This window comes from Aythya marila (genome assembly GCF_965140915.1).
Source record: "Aythya marila genome assembly, chromosome: 1".
Classification (NCBI taxonomy): domain Eukaryota; kingdom Metazoa; phylum Chordata; class Aves; order Anseriformes; family Anatidae; genus Aythya; species Aythya marila.
In genome coordinates this window covers 162,522,952-162,544,919 of record NC_139042.1, presented here as the reverse complement: position 1 = coordinate 162,544,919, position 21,968 = coordinate 162,522,952, and the positions used below count along the sequence as shown (strand labels likewise).

Below are 21,968 nucleotides of genomic sequence, written 5' to 3'. Positions count from 1 at the left end.
TCAGTGCACAGGGGTCAGAGCTGAAAATATTTCCAAACTAGGTGTAGATAAACATTCATCAGACATTACTGAGCTACAAATTACACAAAATAGAGGCTTTCTAAAGTACTTTTTAACCCTTGCTACTTTCAGATGGAACAGTTTCCTCAGCTGCTCTATTTCCACTGCCCTTGTTAGAATTTCAATACACACAAAGGTTTGAATATTCATGAGTAATGCAGCTTGTTTTTAGGATCAGTAAGGGTTCAGGCATTATTTAGGAGACAGTTCAGATGAAGGTTTTGGTCACTTTGTCACCTCTTCTGTAGGACAAAAAAATAAGTAAGGATTAATACAACAATATTTTTATTCCCTGTGAAGGTAATGCATAGGTAGATAATAAAACCAGTGATTTGTTCCACAACAGTTATACCCGTTAACCTTGTCCTGTAAACCATATTTGTGTGAACTGTCCTTACTCAAAAGGAGAATCCCAATGAAGATAATGAGAGCACTTCTGACAGTAAAGGTTCCAGATTTGATCCTTAATTAAAGTGCCTTTTAAAGATGTTGTGGAAATATTGCTCTTAAATTCCTACTGTAAGTGACATGACAAGTCACTGAAGATTAATTGCTTTGAAATTATATTTGTGGCTTAATTAGACTCTGAACTGGAGATTTCAAACTGTCTTTCCATGGATAAAGCACAGCAAAGCCAACCGTCATCTAGAGAAGGCCCTCAAATGAATGTGAATTCAACAAACTGCCAATGAATTCCTGTTCTTACATTCTCCTTGTTCATTTTGCAGGTTGTACAAACCCATTGGGGGTAAAATTAAGTCTTGAATATGTGTCTAATAATTTGAAAAATCTGTGCTTACTCTTCAGTTTATGTTGGAGAAGCAAAAGGCTTGAAAAGGCTATTTTCTGCTGTAAGCTACAATTGAGCATGGGTGCATACCCAATGCGTATCTTTGCTCCATGGTATCCCCAGACACTGAAAAGTTTAAAGTCTGGCACTCACCATATTAAAATGTATGATCTAAGCAAATCTGGTGCTGGAAGCAGTACGCACTAGAAGCACACATGCTGTCTGAACTGAGGAATCACTACATGAGAAGTGTATTCCTCTGTACAGAAAAGAAAATGCCCACCTCTCTGCATTGCTAGTAAAATACTGGAGCTAGCTAGCTGTTTTTGGCTGAGGCAATGACAGATCATTACCTCATTTGACAACAAAGAAAGTCATTAGCAACAAGATGAGGCTGCAGTATTGCAGTGAGAATATTACCACACATCCCTGTAGTTTATTTGTTTGAAAATGAGTGTATGATGATTACGTGCTGTTTACTATCATTTTGCACGACTTACAAGACTGTGAGAGACTTTTTTGTTTATCTGAAAGAAAATATTTATTAGTGGTTATCAGTGATTTTTCCCATCTTGTGCCTAAACCAGGACTGCTTTTCCCTTTGGGATGAAGACTGTATTAGTAGCTTTGTCTGTCTCAGATCTGCCACATCACAGCCTCGAAACTGCTAAAGGAAAATAGAGCCTTGTAGGTGCTGAACCTCATCTCCACCTTCCTCTCCCAAATCACCCTGCTCCCTAAATCACTTCTTAATTTAAATTAGTTCACTCATGAATATTAAAGAGAGATATAATGAGCTTTATTTATTTATCTTTTAGTAAAAATAATTTTAAAATTTATTTTAAAAATTAAATAACTTTTAAATTTATTTAAATTTAAACTGAATTTTATTCAGTTTGCTAGGCAATTAAAACTTTCAGAATCAAAGAGAATTGAAGAAACCCATTGCAAGGTGCTTACAAGTTTGGTCAGGCAAAGATTTGTTTAGGAGCATGAATCTTACAGATATATGATCCCCCTGTTTATAAGAAGCCATTTGCAAATGTGCAGTTATTGCACTGTAGATATACATGTATACAAACACAAGAATGACCATCCTGGTTTAAACCACATAAGTGTCCATACAGTCCCTTCCTGACCCATCCATGATCTCTGTGTGAAGCAGCTTGGTGGGACACAGTCACAGGTCATCTTGGTGAGGACAGCTTTTATCAGAGCCAATCTGAGCATCAGAAAAAAAGGTAAAATGCAACTCCACCCTGATAGACAGGTATTTTGGAAATCTGAGAAAAATACAGAACAATATGTACAAGGGAATTTAGTACAAATGAGAATAACTGCATTAATCTTTGGTATATATTTTAATTTTACCTTCTAATTGATATTTAATTAATACAGGTACTTTCCCAGTTTCCAAATTGTGTATTTATCTAATTTTCCTTGAAGTAATAAATATTTATTTAAAGAGGCTTATTCAATCATATATTATATTAATATTTAACCAGAGGGTTTATTGCTTTTGGAAGGAAAAAAAAAAAAAAGGAAAATAGCTCCTGATAAAGTCTGAAATCTCTAAGCAGCAATTAAAAGCATTTTCCTAGCTAGTATACAACTATCAAAGAAATTGCAGATAATTACCACTGTTACTATTCCCAGCTGACTAGCAGCTCACTACATAAAATAGTTATTTTATGTAGTAAAAGATATAAGATTTTTAAGATATAGTAGAAAAATAACTAATTATCATAATGTCTGAGGGAAAAAGTTTTTTAGATATTGTGAACTGTGCATTCTTGTAGCTGATAATTTTCAGAAGAAATGGTTTGGCATAAAAAAAAACACCTTCCCAAGCTGTGGCTGCAGAAGAGAGATACTGCTCAGAAGACTATCTTGCAAATTATAATTTTGTATTCCAATTATGCTTGCCTCAGCCAGACAGAGCTTCTTTCCTCAAAAAAAAAAAAAAAAAAAAAAAAAAAAAAAGATTTCCTATTGCTTAGGAAATACAACAAATTTTGCTCTTCTCTTGTACTGACAATTCTATGATATACCCTATAGGGTATAATAATAATCTCTTTAAAAGAAAATCTGAACCCATACTGCAAAAATTATAGGCACATCTTACAAATATGATTCTTGCAGTTTTCTTTGCCTGTTTAGGAGGTATTGCAGAGGGTTTGCTGTGTCTCTGAAAACACATCTAATTTTTTTTTTTCAAGTTAGCCTTTTTCCATCTGGATGGGAATGAAATATTCAAGAAGGTACAAGGCTAGACCTTTAAAGTTGCTCACTGTACTTCTGTACCTCAAAAGTATTAATTCCTATTGAAACAAGGCCAAATCAGGCCTTGTTGTTTTATTTTTATTTATTTTTATTTATTTTTATTTTTATTTATTTTTATTTTAACTGTTTTCCTTCCCTGGAGGAAACTTGTCATTCCATGCTTTTAACAGTGACTATCACAAATGAAGACTGTACTCATACCATGTTTCAAGCATCATCTGTATCAGACCAGAGCCCTGGATATGAAAACTGTGTCTAGATCAAAAAAAGGATAAATGTTCTATTGTTTTTGCTGAGATGAAAAACATCTGAGACTGTGAAGAAAGGAATAAATTAGGAATTCAAGACAAACATCAAATATGAACAAGCTCACATGAACATTTAAGGAATGATACCTTAGAAAATTAAAAGCATATAAGACAAGGTTAGAAGGAAGAACTCTGCAACCTCCAGCAGAAGTATGTGGCCAAACCTATGGTGAGGACATGGACATCTTGTCAGAAAACTCAGGATATGCAGACATACTTCCAGGACAGTAGCATTTATGAATGATCTACTATGTGATTATTAAGAGTTCAGAATGTCTTGGACAAACATTGATTAATGATAACACAGAATTCCTAGACATATTAAACTGGCAAAAGAACATAGCTTGCTCTCGAGAAATACTTGTACAATAGCCAGCAAAATCCTCTTTAGTGTAATTAAAAGACTGATCATATATTTTAAGCTCCTGTAGATATTTCTTAAAGAAAGGTTTAATATATTTTTCACTTAGGATTCCAGATTTGCAAGACAATTTCATCTTTTTAACTATAAACTTAGAACTGAAAATCTGTATGGAAGACATGATAAAAAGGAAAAGCAGACACTAATGGCATTGTTTAGCTACAACCTTAACACAATGCACAAGACTTGCATTTATTCTCCATTTTCTGAGGACTTAAAGAACCTCAGAGAATGGCTCTGCATTGGCTAAAAGGTCTTAAACCTGAGGTCAGCCAGCTGAGCATCTGTATGGTATTGGGATCCACAATGTCCTCTGCATGTTCTGTGTGAATCAGTTTTGGGACATGTGTGTGATAGAAACAGAAGCAGAGCTGTATCTAAAAGCCCAAGTGTAAGGAAGAGACTGTCACTGTTACTCTAGACTACAGGATAATGTACCTGCAGAAGAGAATGTGAATTCCATGTCTCTGCCCATGACAATAATGTAGGCCCCATTACAATGCTAGGAGATAATTTAGTTGTAATGGCAATATGGTATAGTAACAGCAGTCCAGCAAAACTTTAACTACACAAAATATGAAAATACATAGACTTTTCCTATCATCAACAAATTGTAAGCTAAATTATCATAACTTTATTGCAGATATCAGTTTTCATATTTCAAGAATTTCATTAACTATGTATCTTTACATACCTAAAAGAGTATCGTGGGATATAAATTTAAATAAAAGACCTGATGGATTTCAAAACATCACATTAAATTCAATCAGCAGGGTTTTTGTTTTGTTTTGTTATTAAAAAGCAAGTGAATGTTTATGTGACATCAGTGACAACTGATAACTGAAGCTTCAATTTAATATGGCGGCGTAACGTTTATCAACTTTGGAGTGTTTCTGTTACTCTTCTCAGTAGGGGACAATTAACAGTGCGGTCTTTGTGAAGGTTACAATACATAGAAGTGGGTAGATATGAAAGAGAAATTATTTTCTTACTGATCAAACCCCATCTGTCACAACTGACCCAGACAAATGAAGGTGCCAGTCACAATATTTGTTACATCATTTAATATGTGCTGAGAGACACATCAACATTAATACATAAACCAACAATTTCTACTCATACTTTCCCCATATTTGATGTTCTGGCTGGTTGTATACAGGTTTTTCAACAGGATGTTTATCTATATCTTGGAAGAAACAGAAATTTACATAAAGTAAGCAGCAACTTATATAAAGTGAACCTCAACATAATACACTTTTGGACTGGTAACTGATACTAATACAATAATTCTAAAAAGAATTCTAAAATCAGTTTATCTCTACATTTCCAAACATTTGATACTCCCACTCCACCAGCAAAGATTAGAAGTATATAATAAAGATGTTCCTGAAATGCTCTGTTTACCAGCGTCCCCTGAAATTCTTGGAACAATTAAAAACTTGCATGCAATTCACTTGACAAATATTGAACAAGTCATTAGATTTCAAAATTCTGGTGAAGAATAATAAGACAGATACAGGCAACAGACTGAAGCATAAGGGGAGTACAAGAAACCTGCCAGAGCCAGCACCTTTGCAGGGCAGGAAGGCAGCTCAGCCAGCATTATATCAGTCCCCACACAGCAGGAATGGTAGACTAAACAGAAAGCAAACCAGAAAATATCAGACCTGCTGTGGGGTAGAGCTTTAAAGTCTGTAATGATATAAAAGAAGCGCCAAACAACAGCAGGAATGCTAATGACCAGCATTTACTAAAAAGCTTGCTAGTTTACTAATTTAAACATAAGCAAGGCAGAACAATATAAAAAAATACTGTGGTTCATATATGCCAATTCTCCTTCCAGCCACACACACAGACAAAGTCTCATGCCATAATTTTAAGGACAGTTAACAGTTAATATTAATAAAAACATAAGTCCAGACATATATGTGTGTGTGTGTGTGTGTGTGTATATATATATATATATATATATATACATATATATATTTAATTACCACTGGTCTGCACATACTCTTCCTATTACAGGGTGAAATAACCAAAACATCTTTTTGCTTAAATCTCAGAAGACTCTCTAGCCTGAATCCGATGTCTATTCAGGGCACAGATGTTTAGTGGAGATGTTTAACTCTGGCTGGTGACTGGTGCTAAGAGCACACTTCTACTGAAATTTCCCTGGCGATTTGCACCTGTTTTTGTTTTTCTGCTGTATTTGAAAAGACTACTTGCAGCAGAAGACATCTATTTTATTCACTCCTATTGCAGTAAATAAATCCACTCCCTGAAAAACTGTTCATTCAAAGTGAGGCATTTTAATGAAATGTTTATTCAAAGAGCAGTAACTATACTTATCTTCTCCCTAAATAAAATCACATATTTAATATTTTTAGTCTTTGAGCTGCCTGTGACTCATTCCACTTCACATGAGTTTTATGTTAGTACCTTGGTCACTGCTGCCTATTCTTTGTGATTTTGTTTTGAGGTAGTCAGTGATTGTTCCCAATATCACAGGCCCAGTAACTAACCATAAGACACACTCTTTCTCCAAATTTTGCCATCTTTAAAAATTCAACATGGTATCTAAAAACAATGCTAAGCTTTTCTGTTTTTCATTTTGCAAGAGAGTAAAGGCTTCTACTAGTCAAATGAATTCTTTTGTAACATTGGTGCAATACTGATACTATTGGTATTCTTGGACAAGGGCAACTGATAGACCTTAATACTGGCATTATGCAAGAAGCATTGCTTCTGTTGACGTAAAAGGCAGAGAAATTCAAACAAAACAACACAGTCCTCTTTTTAGAGTTCTGTTTGTTTTACAGGCACAACTAGGAATTAAATGCAATATCAGTTTATTTTGACCATCAGTGTTAAAAGGACTAATATTGATTATATAAAAGACAGAAATGCTGAATAAGTTTTAATCACATCTTAAACACACAAAGAAAAACTGTAGTTCTGTCCCAAGAGAGAATTAGCCAGTTGACTACTTTAAGCATATAATTGAAATTCCAGTGAATCAAAAGGAACTTTTCCATTGATTTCTTTTAGCTTTAAGCTGGACCTTTAATTACTAGAAATGTAGGCAGACTTTATGCTCTCTCAAGACTCTCTCCCTTTGTGTGACAAAGAACTAATCTGAAGACATTAATCTTTAAGACATGAACTAAGAAATTGATTTTTTCCAAGGTGAATCCAGAAGGAAAAAGATTAATCTTGTAATTAAGTTATGATGCTATGATATAATAAAGTACTCACTGATGGATCCTTTGTTGGCTGAATGGTGCAGTATAGCAGTCATTCTCCTCCAGGTCTGGCAGTGTCTCCTTATCCAGTTTCATTGGCTTTCTAGGTAACCATCCTCGAAACCTGCTTATTTGTTTCTCGATCCTGCAGAACATGAAAAGTGTGACCATTTGAGACAGTGAATGAGATATATCTTGCTTTTTCATTGCATTGCAGAACTCTTACAAAGAACATCTATTGGCAAACTAGACCACTTAATATTTGCGACTACAAAAGAAGCAACGTCTGACATTTTTGAGGAAGACTGAATTATACGTGCTGACCTTGATTATTAATAACAAGCTTTTAGTAGAGAAACATCTTATTTTGTCTCAACAGAAAAGCAATGCCAATGTAACACACTCCTAAAAATCCATACTCATTAAGCTCTTGGCTACTCTCTAACCTTTATTCTCAGCTTTTCGGTTACTTTAAATTTCAGGCTTAACTACACATTAGACTTTGGACATATAAACCTTAGAAAAACCCAGATTGTGAAAGAGATCTTTGGAACCTAAACCCCAGCAAACCGCATGCTTTTACTGCTCTCTACAGATTCTTACCTTGCAGCTGATGGTATACAACATAGGCTACTTTGTTCATTTGGTTTAACTGTGTCTTGCAATACTACTGCCTCCACAAAAACAAAATACTCAGTGTATAGATAGGTGACAGCTGAACAGATCCTTACGTTTAGAAGGTGAAAGCAAACTAAGAATAAGTTGGAGAAAGGGTAGATTTAATCACAAGGGCACTCGCGCCAAGATGTGTACTGAAATTACTGTAAAGGGAAGAATCAGAGCTGACAGGAGAAGAAAATCTAAAACAAATTCACATCCAAACTAAAACATTATGATGAAAAAACATAACAAAAATGAGATGGGTCTGTCAAAATGAGACCTACCCTCCCTCACACCTTCAGTTCCTAACCAGTGATCTCTGCCTCCAAAAATCAGACAACAAATTATGGACATGCACGTTCTTCCTTGACTCCAACAAATGCTCTAAGTCCTGCACAGTCACTTTGAAGGAGGGTAATTCATATACACATAATTGAGTGTGTGGGACAGTGACATGAAATTAGGACATAGTTCTATTTAAAATACATATAATATTTCCTTAAATATTCAACCTTCTCTGCTCAAGTTATCTTCAATAGGAAAGCTAATGCTAATTTTTAAATATGGGCATTCAAAATTGTAATCACATGAGCTCTACCTGTTTTGGTACCATTTGTGTGTTCTCTGTCTGTGAATAGCATGGGAGCAGGCACTCCAACTAACCATTGTGACTGTTCAGAAGAATGGCAATGTGTATGTGAGCATGACATAAGGCTTATACAAAATTTAATAAAAACTCTTACTGGGCATTGTTCACACCAGCCCAGCAGTTCGGAGTGCAGGTGGAGGTAGTTTGCAAATATCTGTGCCCGAGTGCAGGTGAGACGTTGTCAGAACCCAACACTGCAAAGGGTCAGACCTATTATAAGTCTCCACTAGTCCTCTCAAGACTGTCAGCCTTGAGCCAATCTGTGCAGAGACTGATAGGAATGACAAGGGAAAAGTAAGTTATCTCCTGGGGAATTCATTCTTTCTTGGCCTTCAGTTCTTCCTCTGTAAAGGTTACAAGCCCTGAGTTACACTGTGTTCAGCAGGCTTAGTGACCCTGGGTGTGGAAAAGGGAAGAGGAATTTCTAAATATCCCAGTCTATGCTTATTCGTTGACTAAAATTGTTTGAATTCTCTAAGCTATTAACACCCTTGCCAATCTGCAATCCTTTCCCATTCACCCTGCAAGTCAATGTGCACATTTGAGATATGCATACTGCAGGTTTATCACAGCGCATGCAGGCACGCACAGAGTGCTTTCCCCACTTGAGAAAACTACATTATTCATGTCAGCTTCTCATTGAGCATACCCTGTATTTGACTGGTTTGCCACTTGCAAGGTTCAGATTGCTTGGCATGCTCAGAGAGCATACTCCTTCCCTGCTGGCAACTAGGTCTGGAAAGGATGCAAGGCCTTTCTGCAAAGCTTGCATCCTAGAGTACAGCAAAACCATCCCTTGGAAAAAAAAAATAAAATATATATATTATAAAAAAATAAAAAAAAAATAAAAAAAAATATAAAAATACATTATAATATATATACATATATATATACGTGTGTGTGTGTGTATATATATATATGTGTGTGTGTATATATATATATATATATATATATATATATACACACACACACACACATATAATTATTTTTTTTCCCTAGGAAAAGAAAAATGACCAAACTTAAAATACATCCAGGCCACTTCAACAGTACCATGAGCCAGCAGTGCAGGCTTTGTATTCTACACAAGCCTCTCTCTTACGAATAGAGGCACAGTTTTAAAAACGTATTGTGCTTAATTGTTTCTTCAAGGCTAATCCAGGCCTCACTTTCCCTTATGGAGCAGCACCAGGTGCTAATATACTCAGCTGGATAGGGGGATGGTGTTTGAAAGGCAGAACAACCTACACAAGAGCAGTATAGCGCATGGAGTGAGGAGGCATGGTAGGCAGCCAGAATGAATGAGGAGAGTGGAAACATTTCCTTCCTAAATTCCATTTTAAAACATTTGTTAGTCTCACATGTCCAAAATGCACTGTCTTCATTCACATGGTTGTCTCAAAGACATGTCTGTTCCATTTCAGTCCTGACCTGGCCTCTGCTTTCCAGGCCTAGCCTATACTCAGTATCCTCTTTGTAAAAACAGGTGTTGTACTTAAATCACACAAAGAGTTTCTTAAATAATTTCAGAGAAACACTTTAGTTGCTAGAAAGTATGGTAGAGATAGAATATTTTTCTTTCTTTCTTTCTTTCTTTCTTTCTTTCTTTCTTTCTTTCTTTCTTTCTTTCTTTCTTTCTTTCTTTCTTTCTATTTTCATTTCTATTTTTTATTTTTATCCAAAAGAAAGAGGAAATTGGGAAAATAAAAACAATTTATTTGAATTGAGATTGATTTTATTTTTGCCTCAAGTCTGAAAAAGCTTTATGCATATCGTAGTGCTAGATATTGTCTTAGTTTATTTTTTAACCACAGCCCAGGTAGAGTTCTAGATACTGTGTATGCACCTGATACCCACCCTTTACTCTAGACTATATTAGAGGAGTTTTGTTATTTAAAACTTAGGGATCACTAGATTTTTTTCAGAAAGAAAATTCAAGTGTGACTGACAAGTTGCAAGAGATCTGCTCTGGACTTTGCCCTGTAACAAAAGTCCTCTTTAAAATAAATTTTGACTAAATGTCAATTTAATTTTAGCTTAGCTCAAAAAAATGGATCAAAGCTTCACTTGCTTCTAATCTTCATTGAACTAAGGGTAGAGGAAATAGACAGTTTTATTGAAGCTGTAAATCTGAATTTTACATAAATGAAAATAGAGCTGAATATGTTTTCTTATTTTCCCACTGGGACTATTCAGTTATAGATTTTCTGCCTCAAGTAGCTATTCATAGACCTGAACATAAAAATTGAATTTAGTCAAGTGTTGTCATCACTCAGGAGCAAGAAAAACCACAAACCCACAGAAAAAGATTACACTATTTCTAACTTCAAATTATATGTTGACTCAAGAGGAAATGAACGTATGGCAAAATTTCATACGGTACATATAAATGTTAGAATCTTTACCTGCTCCTTCCTTTTAGTCTATTGCTGTAGTGAAAGCAACCATGTCTTAACTAAAATCATGACAAACTCTGAAACTAACAGGTGCTATGTACTCATTGTAAAGTGGGAGTGTCAAGTTGGGGGAACACTGACAAACTTCAGAACAGCGTGTGTTTCTTAGCTCTCATGAAGAGCCCATTTGGTGTTTGCCAGTGTAAAAATGCAAATACCATAATGTGAGATCAGTGCTGGTATTCTCAAGTCACCACCATATTTTGATGGGATTTAATATATAGAATCATAGAATTATAGAATATCCTGAGTTGGAAGGGACCCTTATACTCATGCAGCAGAGTGATAATACATCATTTATCTTCCCATGGATGATCATTTAGTGACATTATCTGCAGAATAATACAGCTGTTTTACTCCAATATGCAGATATTTCAAATCTAACTCTTCCCTCTCAGAACTTCAGGGGAGTTTTTCCATTGACTTAAGAGTGAGACAGTAAATCAAACATTAGAGCCTTTTGAAAACTGCATCAACAGCACTGTGGCATTAAATGCCAATGTATGAGCTGGTCTTTGCAGAGCTTTTATACATATTTTAGTCTTTTTTGAGACATTTTCATTCAATTGTCTGAGATATCGAAAATGCAAACTGTGGCACTGGAAGTTTTTTATTCCATAAAGTCAGGCACAAAACACATCAAACCCAACCTTAAGATATTTAATAATTGAGTGAAAGAACTTCAAAGATCCTTCAAAAGTACTCATCTCTTAAGCTCACACCAGAGATGAATTTGGTTCATTGCCTTTCTATCTACCAACAAAGTACTAAGCATCCCCACAGAGGAAGCAATAAATAAATAATGCCATCACTGTAAGAAGTAGGTAAGGTGTATAGAAATGAAAAAATAAAGCGGTACCTGTGGTATTTTAACCCTAAGAAACTCCCTAATGAGCTACATGAAAAGACAGTGTTTGCACTAACTCACTTATTCTTCCTTAAAAAAAAAAAAAAAAAAAAGACTCCATCAACTGGAAAACATTTCCTTGTTCCTAAAAAGGGCAACACTGGTAAAATGAATTTCACATGGCAGATGTCTTAAAAACACAACTGCTATAGATGTTTTTGCATATGTTCTATTGTGTGATCACTCCCTCCAACCTTCCTACAAATACAGCTAATAACCTTTTACTTCCAACTTGACCTTAACAATTAATTATCAGGTTCAAATTAACATAGTTGAACTAGCATAAGAACTGTACTCACCTATTCATGAACTTGTATCGGCGGTGCAGGTAATAGATTTTTCTCCTGGAAGAACAGCAAAAATGAAGCCAGTCGAGAAGAAAACCCATCGTCAGTTACAGTATGAACTAGCAAGGAAGGAAAGGAGATTGAAGACAGAAGCCTGTAAGAGGTGGAGGAAGAGACTAAAAGAGAGATTAACAGAACTGTCACAGGAAAGCCACACAGACTCTGGTGGCATTTGAATTGCAAGAAGATCATCGCTTTCACGCTGTCTTCTCTTTTTCTGCTACTTGTCATGTGTGAAAGACGGGGACCCAAGGATGTATCTATTTCCAAGACGTCCATAAACAGGTGCAGGAATTTTAAAGGACCAATACTAGCATGGATAAATTATCCTCTATGCATCTCATATCCACTAGTGAATTAAAAAAACTGCATTTGATTTGCAAGAGAAATTATTTAGAAAAGCCAGGGAAGTAGTGCCTGATGCTGCAATATGCCAATAATACACGTAGTGACAACCGGGACCAGTGTTTGCTGCTGGAGTATCATCCCCAGAAACAGAATATAGGCTACACAAACAAATGAGTATGTGCTCAGCATCCACCCCAGGATACAGCCACCCCCTCTGCCCCTCAGACAGGCATTGTTGATTTTTGTTGTCAGTGCAATAAGCTGTGTGGGAGTGCCTTTGGGGATCCAGTGAGCAGACAAGGGTGCACAAGCAGATGCGTGCTGAACACACTCTCTTGGCCAGCTTTCTGATGGGCCCTGTAGGGCTCACAACACCCAGGTGGAGTGGCCCCAAACCATTCTGTGTAGATCCAGAGTGGGCTGTCCACCTCCTGTCCCACTCTGTTGTTACTCTTGCTCTTTTCTTATGTGACTATAGGAGCACCACAGCTGTCAGGATTTGACCCATCACCTTCAGCAGAGATCACATCGTGATGAGAGGTAAGAAAATCTGAGGGCTTTAGGTGTGGCTTTGGGACTGATACTCCTTACAGCAAGATTTGTGTGCCTGCCTGAATGTCAGTGTCTTCCTCTGACTTTCCTCAAACCATTGGAGGTTACTGCTAAATCAAGGTGGTGTATTCTGAGAGGTGCCATCATGTAACACTGAATTGTATCATTTCTGGAAAAGGAAAGGCCACACCACAAATTTCATTCTGAATATCTGTGAATATTACAGGGTAGTAATGCTGCTGGTGCCTTGGAAGCAATAATGGTTGAGGGCATTCTAGAACAAGACAACCCTGATGCTCTATAAACTATTGTACTGGGTCTGGCTGGGATGTAAACTTTCCCTGCAGCAGCCCACAACTATAGAAAAACAAGTGGTTAGTTTCTATGTTAATTTTCAGAACTTAGATTTAACACACTATATTTTGACATTATTGTTGTTACTAGTGCCCATATTGTGCTGATGAAGTGAAAATTTGAAGAAAAATCCATGCTGGCCAGCATCCTTTGGTCAAATCCTCCATAAGCTAGTGCGGTATCTCTTGCTGTACTCAACAGGAGCAGAGATTAGTCAAAGATAAGTGTTACTGACGATGACATCCACCTCTTGATTTCCTTCAAATATTCAGAGTTATCCATTGCTTAGGGACCTCTGCTTTGAAACAGCAAGTGATGTGTGGACCTTGGACAATTTCAACCCAAACTTACTGGGAGCTGTAAGTAATCAGCAACCCTTAAAACAGGGGTCAGATAAGGGTGTCTGGAAACAGGCAGTCTAGAATAGTGTACATTTTGAAAAATGCTGATTCTTGTTTTTAAATGGTAAACAACTTTGTTGCTCTTAAAATAAAAATTAAGAGCCTGCCTGTCAGACATAAAAAAAAAAAAAAAATCACCACAATTTCCTTTTAGCAACACTGTGGATAAGAAAAGAATGAACCTGCGGACATGAAGCACATCTTTCTGTATGGCACCTGATTTGCTATCTGCTAAGAAATAGATCTCAAAGCAGAGACTTCAGATCAGGAAAGAATAAGTTGCTCACTGTGACTAAAACCTGAGTTCCTGGTGTACTTAATCATGGGACCTTATCCTTCTACTGGGCCAGGTTCATCTCAAGGAATGCCAGAGAATATAGAGGAGGTACACTTTTGACCCAGTCCATCTTTTATGTGGCTAGAACGCTTTTCTAAAAAAGAATATGAATGTTTTGTAATGATCTGTGATAGCTTTTATGCTTTTCTCTAGCACTAGAAGCCCAGATAAGAACAACTGAAGATCTACTGTGTAAATGAAATCAAAACAAAATAAAACTAAGCATACAGACATAGAAAATAAGCCTGCATTTTTGTCCTTAATTCTTATCCATTTTTTCCTAGCAAGTTCTGTAATACTACAGCATGTCTCATACCAGAGGCATTTGTCATCCTTAAGTAAGAAGAAAACAGGAACAGAAATTCCTGCAAAGGACACAAACTCACTAGTTGTATATTCTGGATCTGATCCTTTTCTTGCTCAGGAGTAATTCCATTAAAATCAATGGAGTTATGAATCTATAAACCCTTCTAATTGAAAGAAGAATCAAGACCTCTCAGTTCAGGGGTTTTGGTCAATTCAAGTGGAAATCTTCATGCTATTTTAAACTTTCTGGTAACCAGCAGAGTAAAATAGATATTTTACAGAGAAAATTTCATAACTCAACATGCAAATGATATTAAATATATTATAAAAATAATCTGAAGGATTATGTGAAATTAATTTGGTTGTCAGTGACATTTTATACAATTTCTTTATTTTCTCCACAGGCAAAGGCACTTATAGTCTGAATTGTTCTCATATTAGACGTGATACTTATTTATAATTTGCATTTCCATAACTATGCACTATACAAGCAGAAAATTTACAGTGCTGAACATACCAGATACGTCCAACAGACATGCACTTTCTGTGCTGCCTTACGTACCTGGATCTTCTTGACCTCCCATTGATTTCAATGAAATGTCCATTTAAAAAACAGCAGCGCACAAGTATGCAGGGGGCTCCAGCAGTGAAGGGGTTAAAGGGCCTAAGGATAGAATACCCCATGAAAACAGCTGCACTGCTACAGCTCACCTTAATTTCAAACCAATACTCTACTGAAATTGCAGGCATTAACAAGAAAGATCAATGACTATGGTATCTATGGCGCTCCATTTATATTTTCAAAGGATGTGTGGTATCTTACAGATGAGCTTTCCATGTGCGTTTTGGTGTTATTTTTACTTTAGCTTTACAGTAAAGCGTGAAGACAAAATACAACTACACCTACCTGAAAGGCATTCTTACATTCATTAGTTCAGCGTATTTGCCCAGGACCTCCCAAGGGGCATGCAACTTCACAAAGATGATGTCACTGTTTGTTAGAGATGACTGCAAAAGAAAAAGAAAACAGCTACCACGGCTTACTTTTTCAGGTAAGAAATAAAGAAATCATGGGCGGTGTTCAGTATTTATTCTTGTTTTGTGTCACCCCTCCCATTTCCTGATTCTTCCTCAAGCACATGGAGCTCTATAGGGATTTTGCCATCTTATTTTTCTTCTTGTTTTCTTCTGGTTTTACCTGTGACTCCCTTCTGGCCTGTACACACATTCACTGTTACTGTCTTCTTTCCTATGGGTTATATGTAGTGTATAGAGGTTTTTATGCAGGACATTCACATCAGAGTATCTAGTACTTTTTAATAGTACTTTTCAAGAAAGCTACTGCAGGGTCAGCTGAAGCTGTATTTATTGAGAACACTGACAGTCAAATGTTAATACTGAAAGATAAATTTTTCAAATTCTAATGAAAATCAATTATATTCTCATAAATCTGCACTTAATACAGCCTGCAACAGCTAAATGTATCACATTAACAGGGACAACTACCACTGGCTAAATTTGAGGAATACCCAGGAAATGGGTGAAGGACTACAGGCTTTAAGAAAAGGAAAGTGTGAGGACTGAGAAACAAGGCAAGAAATTTGTTAGTTTAGAGATTAGTTAGGCTTTAGGGATGATATCCTGGTCTTTTAGACATTGTAGTATATTCAATATTTCTCACATTCATTCTTAGCTATTACTACATACTGTGGGTATGTTGTACTTAAATCTGGTATCACTTATTTGGAAGCTGCAGTGACTATAAGGGTTGAAGGCTAACATTTGTATTCTTGATGTCTTGATTCTTCCCTCCACTACTCTGATAAATGTAGAAATCATTTGAATTGTTGTAGTATGTTTGTATCCTTGGAGTAGCCAGAACATTATTGCTAGCAGTTAAGATACATATATATGACTTTTCTTAGCACAGACAAAAACAACAGACCAATACAAAACAAACCAATGACAACAATGAAACAGGAAAACAAAACAAAACCAAACAGTCATTAAAGAGAAAACATTTTTTTAAACAAGTAGAATTTTTTGAGTCATCAAAAATGGACACAGAGAAATATTTGTAGCCAAATTATTATTTAGATGTAAGAAAAAAAATGGATGTAGTGCATGGTAGAACAAGTGAATTTCTGATATTTAAAACTTCAGAAAAAAATAATCTCACTGTTCTGTTGGTAACTTCCTGCAAAATATTTCAACATGAAATGATAGAACAGCAAAAAAATGCCCTCAAGAGAGTTGCATCAGAGACGTTGAATTCAGCTGTAGTCTTTCCATTGACTTCTATGGATTCCAAATCAGACTCTTAATGATGTTTTTCTTTATATTTTGAAAATTATCTTTAATTTGCCTACGAGACTTTAACAAGTAGATAACACAAAAACAAGACTACATTCTAAAATTTTACAGCAAACTACTCTCAAAGATGAGGTTCAGAATATTCAGTGCAAAGAAGGCATTCTTAATAAAACAATTTCTTACAGGAATATATTTTAAAAATTCTTATTAAACACACTAGCAAGGTGTATTTAGTTTAATTGAAACCTGATCCTCAAAACATAGAATCTTAGAATCATTCAGGTTGGAAAAGATCTCTAAGATGATCTGGTCCAACCTTTAACCTAGTACAGACAAGTCCACTACTAAACATGATAGAATGTCTTGTACAATAAAATTAAAATCACCACAGTCTGGCTTACAGATAGTTAATATACAATGAGTTTCAGTCCTCAGTTTCATCCATTTACTATTTTTCACAAGCTATAATTTTTCCCTCCTTCTTCCTGCTCACCTACTTCCTTTTTCTGTTGATCTGAAACAATCATATTATGTAATTCCTGAAAATACTAAATCAGTATTGAATAATCAGAAGTAGATGTTTTAGTAGCCCATACTTCAGTATCAGAGATATTCCTTAATTCCCAACCTTTCCAGCTTCACTGACGAATCACTTCTAGCACTGTATCTTTGCTGCTAATCCCAGAATACAGGTAGCGCCATAGGCCCCTGTATAATAGACTTGCCCAACTAGCAAGACTATCTTTCTCTTATACCACTAAGTTTGTACAGATACTGTGTTTCCAAAGAAAACAAATCTAACACAGATGTGCTCAAAAAGTAAGTACCATATTTCTCTGGTATGACTATGTAAGGAGTGGAAGAGACTAATGTCGGGGCCATTTACATAACTCCAAAAGTATAAACAACTTCTTTAGCGAGTTACAGTCATCAGATAGGCCAAGGAAAATTTGTAAAGAAAGGGCAGGTTTTTCTTTTTCTGAAAACAGGCTTTCATGTCTAGAAACAGAGTGGTGTTAACTGCTGTTTTAATTTAAGTTCTGGCTATCAAACTCACGTGTACTCCCACAAGCATTCTAGGTCCAGGATTTAAAAATATATATTCACTATTGACCTGACTCTGTTCTTTCTGAAGTTATCATTGTTAGTCTGAATGGAAGAAAAGTTATGCTGACATTGAACATCTCTTGAAAAGCCCACGTTTTGCAGTATTTGCAGGCTCTTTCTCAGGATCAAGGCTGGAGATTAGTGTCCTTTGTCAAATATACTCTTGAACACTCTCCTCCCACAACAAAGACATTTTTGTTCATTATCAATAATATTGTCAAGTCTTTTTAAGACAAAAACAAGTCATGTAGGAATTGGACTCATGTAGGACTCATGTTTGGGTGAGCGTAATTGTTTATTTGCCTTGAGGCTATTAGGCAGACAACTGCAAATATCAATGCTCTAAGTTATGTATGTACATCAACAGGGAAAAGATGTGAAAGGAAAACAAACCAGGATTTACCATTAATGTGTCTTCCTTAACATAATTTAAGGAAACAAAACTCAGGACTGGGACTCCTCCCACATTTTAGTCTTCCTGATCAAAGTAAAAGAAGAGAAAAAGATTTTGTAACAGACCCAGCAACCAGACTTAAACCTTACCTACATTAGGAAGACCCAACAAGGCAACTTAAAAAGCCAGAATGGGAATAGTGCCATAATTACTGGCAAACAGCTTATTCTTGTTAGGAACAACACGCAGAAAAATCCAGAAAATAAGAGAAAATCAGTGTCCTTCCCCTGATAACAGTCTCCTCTATATCAAGCTCCATATGATGTCTCAGTACGGAGTACTAAATAGTAACTTCCATAAGTCCCACTTTTTGAAAATTACTGTTATGTTATTGGCACAGACTGATTTGCCATGTTAAGTGAATCAGGTGGAAAAAAAAACAAACCTTACCAAATATAGCTGATTAAATCATTCTTCCTCTGCAAAAACAAAGTAAATGTAAATTCACAAAGGTAATTCCATAGAACTGGACAAGCAGCGGTGATGTTCTGCCAATACTTTTCAAAAGTGCATACATTACCCCTAGGTAAGTACTTATATACTCTTAGTATATGTCCAGTTTGAGGGAAAATATTACTTATTCAAATGCATTAACTTCTATGTTCATGGATCTAAGGAAAGTAGTAAATAATAGTGCCAATATCTTTCAAATACCTCTTTACAATCACAGCACAGGCTTGTTGAAAAAGTGGAATATACCGCTCACATTTAAACCGAGGTTTTAAGAGGTTTTTGACTTATGAGAAACCATATGGGAGGGAGGGAAGGAAGGCCTAACTAATTAATAGAAAGCTGTTAATAAATTATTTTTTACATGAAAGAACATGTATAAAATACAGAATGACTTGGTATAAGGAGACAGAGATAGGTGATTACAATTTAATATGACTTTGATATGATAATTTGATGATAGGATAAAGTTTCATCTTTACTTAGCAAAATACTTCCAGAAGTTCAGCTTCACTGGAGTTAGTAATGCAAGCAGGTGACTGGCTATTGCCAGCATTCAGGCAATGTGTCATCTAATTCAGCTCAGAGCAGGTGTCATTGTTACAGTGATTAATTTCTGGCATCAGCTGACAGAATCTCACTGCTGGAACAGAACAGAGTTAGTAACAAGGGGAAATGTTTGCAAATGCCCTTTCATGTGGACAAAAGTGTGAGTGGAGAGGGAACTTAAAGAACAGGGTAGGTTACCTCAGTAGAAGCAAAATGCAAATATTATCTCATTGCTCAAGTTTACTGTGCAACAATGAGCTTAGAGTCTGCAATAAAGAGATACAAATTGCTTAGAGTTAAGAAACAGTGTGAGAAAGGGTGCCTTTAATCCTATCTAATGTCATCTGCATTCACTTAAAGTGGAGAGTATGAATGTCCCAGTAATGTAACATAGATGTAGTAAATCTACCATGGAAACAATATTCTGACTTGGACTCCACTTCCTAGAGAAAGGATTAAAAATACCTGCAGCATGACCATCTTAATGGAAGAGGTTGAACTGTCTTTGAGGCAATGATAAAACATTTCTTGATAATCCCATTAGTAAATACTGAGTACAGGTTTGACATATGTGCATAAGATTTCTGTGACAAAATAGCTAATCACATGGATTTCATCTGACAAACAGTTGATGGGATTCATCTTTTAATTCATCTGGACTGGAAGATAGTACAAACATGTGAAATTAATTATTTGCAGGTTTAAAAATTCAAATAGGTGAAACATCTGAGTAGAAGAACATATTTTTACTTATGTACACATTATTTCATATTGACTCTTTACATGAGAGATCAGTTACACATTTCAATTTTAGATTTAAAATGTTAATATTTTATACAGTGATAGTTGAGATCATCAAACCTTTTGATTGTATTATGGGCCAAGAAAGGTCCCTTAAGTACAACGTTCTACTTTTAGCATCACAGGCTATGAAAAATATATCGTACAACTAAATTACATTTTATCAGGCACTTCCACAGTGATTTATCCCAAGTGTAAAATAATTAAAAAAAAAAAACACACAATATTTTCACAATATATATATATGTCTCATTAATTATTTTTTGAAGTTTAAAATGCTTACATTTAATGAATTGTCTATTAAATATTCATATTTGCTTTTAGAGGCTTGTTGGAGAAGAATTGCTTTGACACAGAAAAATTTATTTTTTGTAAAACAGTTAATTTCACAAACTTAACAATCATTCAAACACACAAAATGTGCAGGCAGGCTTATTATAGCTTTTGCATACAAATTACCTAGAGGAACTGAACAAGATGCTTATCATATACTCATAGAATAAATGAAGTTGGAAGGGACCTCTGGAGGTCATCTAGTCCAAACCCTGCTCAAAGCAGGGACAGCCACAACCACAACTGTGGTTGAATATCTCCATGGGTGGACACCTCACAACCTCTCTGGGCATCACAGCCACTCTGGATGTAAGGACCATAACTGGCCTTCCACAAGAATGCAGAAGTGTTTGCAGCAGCACAGGTTCTGAGCACCTGCTAATGCTCCACCAAGATGAAGGCTTTTGTTTTTTCAACTTCCTTTTCAGGCTCTCTTAGTTCACACATTCAAGGAAGATAAGAATTACTTATGATCAGGACACCAAAGTCTTTTTGATGTCAATGCTTTCCCTGTAGTTCTCAACTGTAGTCTGTATACCTTTCTATTTGCCAGTGTAATGCAAAATTCTTTCTCAAGAGAGATGCCAGTGAATTTAGCAAGACCACAGCTGAAGAAGATCCTAGTCCAGATTACACGGTTAGGATAGAGGCTTTAGTGCAGACCATATGCCGTAATGTAGCCCCAGGTTACTCAGGTCAGCTGCACACTCACAATGTGATATAATATTCCTCACATCGAGGGAGTAGCAGAGTCAGTGCATGCACCTGGCTGTGCAGAGCAAACGTGCTCTGAGACTGCTGCCTGCCTCTGTTCTGCAAGAAAGGGAAAGTCTCAGAAGACAACTCTGACAGTATGTTCTCAGACGTAACACAGGTCCCCATTCCGCCAGGCAAAGGAAAAGCACCAAACAAAACAAATGATCCAGTTAAATGAAGGAGAATGATGCCCATGAAGAACATGAATAATTACCAGTTATAGCTGCCCATAAACTCTGAGAGTTTGGGCAGCTCAGATGCTTGTTCCCCCAACCTACATCCCAATTTTCTGTGCTTTATCTTACGGCTAGTATTATTAGAACTGGAAAGAGTTTGAGGAGCCATCTTTGGTAAGTCATTTTTCATTGTTTAACTCAATGCTGCAAAACTATTCTGTCTGGTTCATTTGAAGGCAGACACTGAGGAAGCCACTTTCCCATTCCTCTCTGCCATTATACAAATAGTATATCCTTTAATAAGATAGCTATAGTGAATTTCTGAGCAACTGCACTCTGTAGTCTTACTAAAGGTACCCAAGTTATCTGATACAATGACGGGGTATAAACAACAATTCTGCAAGGGAAGTTGTTTTGGAAACTTGCAAAAGCATATTGTAGAACAGCTGACTCTCCAGATACAACACCATTACTACATGAAAAGAAAGTGCTTCCCAAAGCAAAATACGATGGTGAGAATAGGCTTGATTACTGCTGTTCAGCTTCCAATTCAGATTACTGCACTTAGGTAGATTTACTTTTTTTCCAAATCCTAAACCATGCTCAGACTG

General features: G+C 36.1%; 1 protein-coding gene across 1 annotated transcript in view; it reads right to left on the bottom strand.

Annotated features, from left to right (window-relative positions):
• Nucleotides 1-21,968, bottom strand: part of ANO4 (anoctamin 4) — a gene marked incomplete at its 5' end in the record, with an annotated part of 126,652 nt that overhangs the window by 53,360 nt on the left and 51,324 nt on the right. Inside the window, 3 exons of the mRNA XM_082767328.1 lie at nucleotides 7,118-7,249; nucleotides 12,073-12,117; nucleotides 15,326-15,426. Of these exons, the coding sequence (XP_082623454.1) occupies nucleotides 7,118-7,249; nucleotides 12,073-12,117; nucleotides 15,326-15,426 (278 nt within the window). The remainder of the gene's footprint in view (nucleotides 1-7,117; nucleotides 7,250-12,072; nucleotides 12,118-15,325; nucleotides 15,427-21,968) is intronic.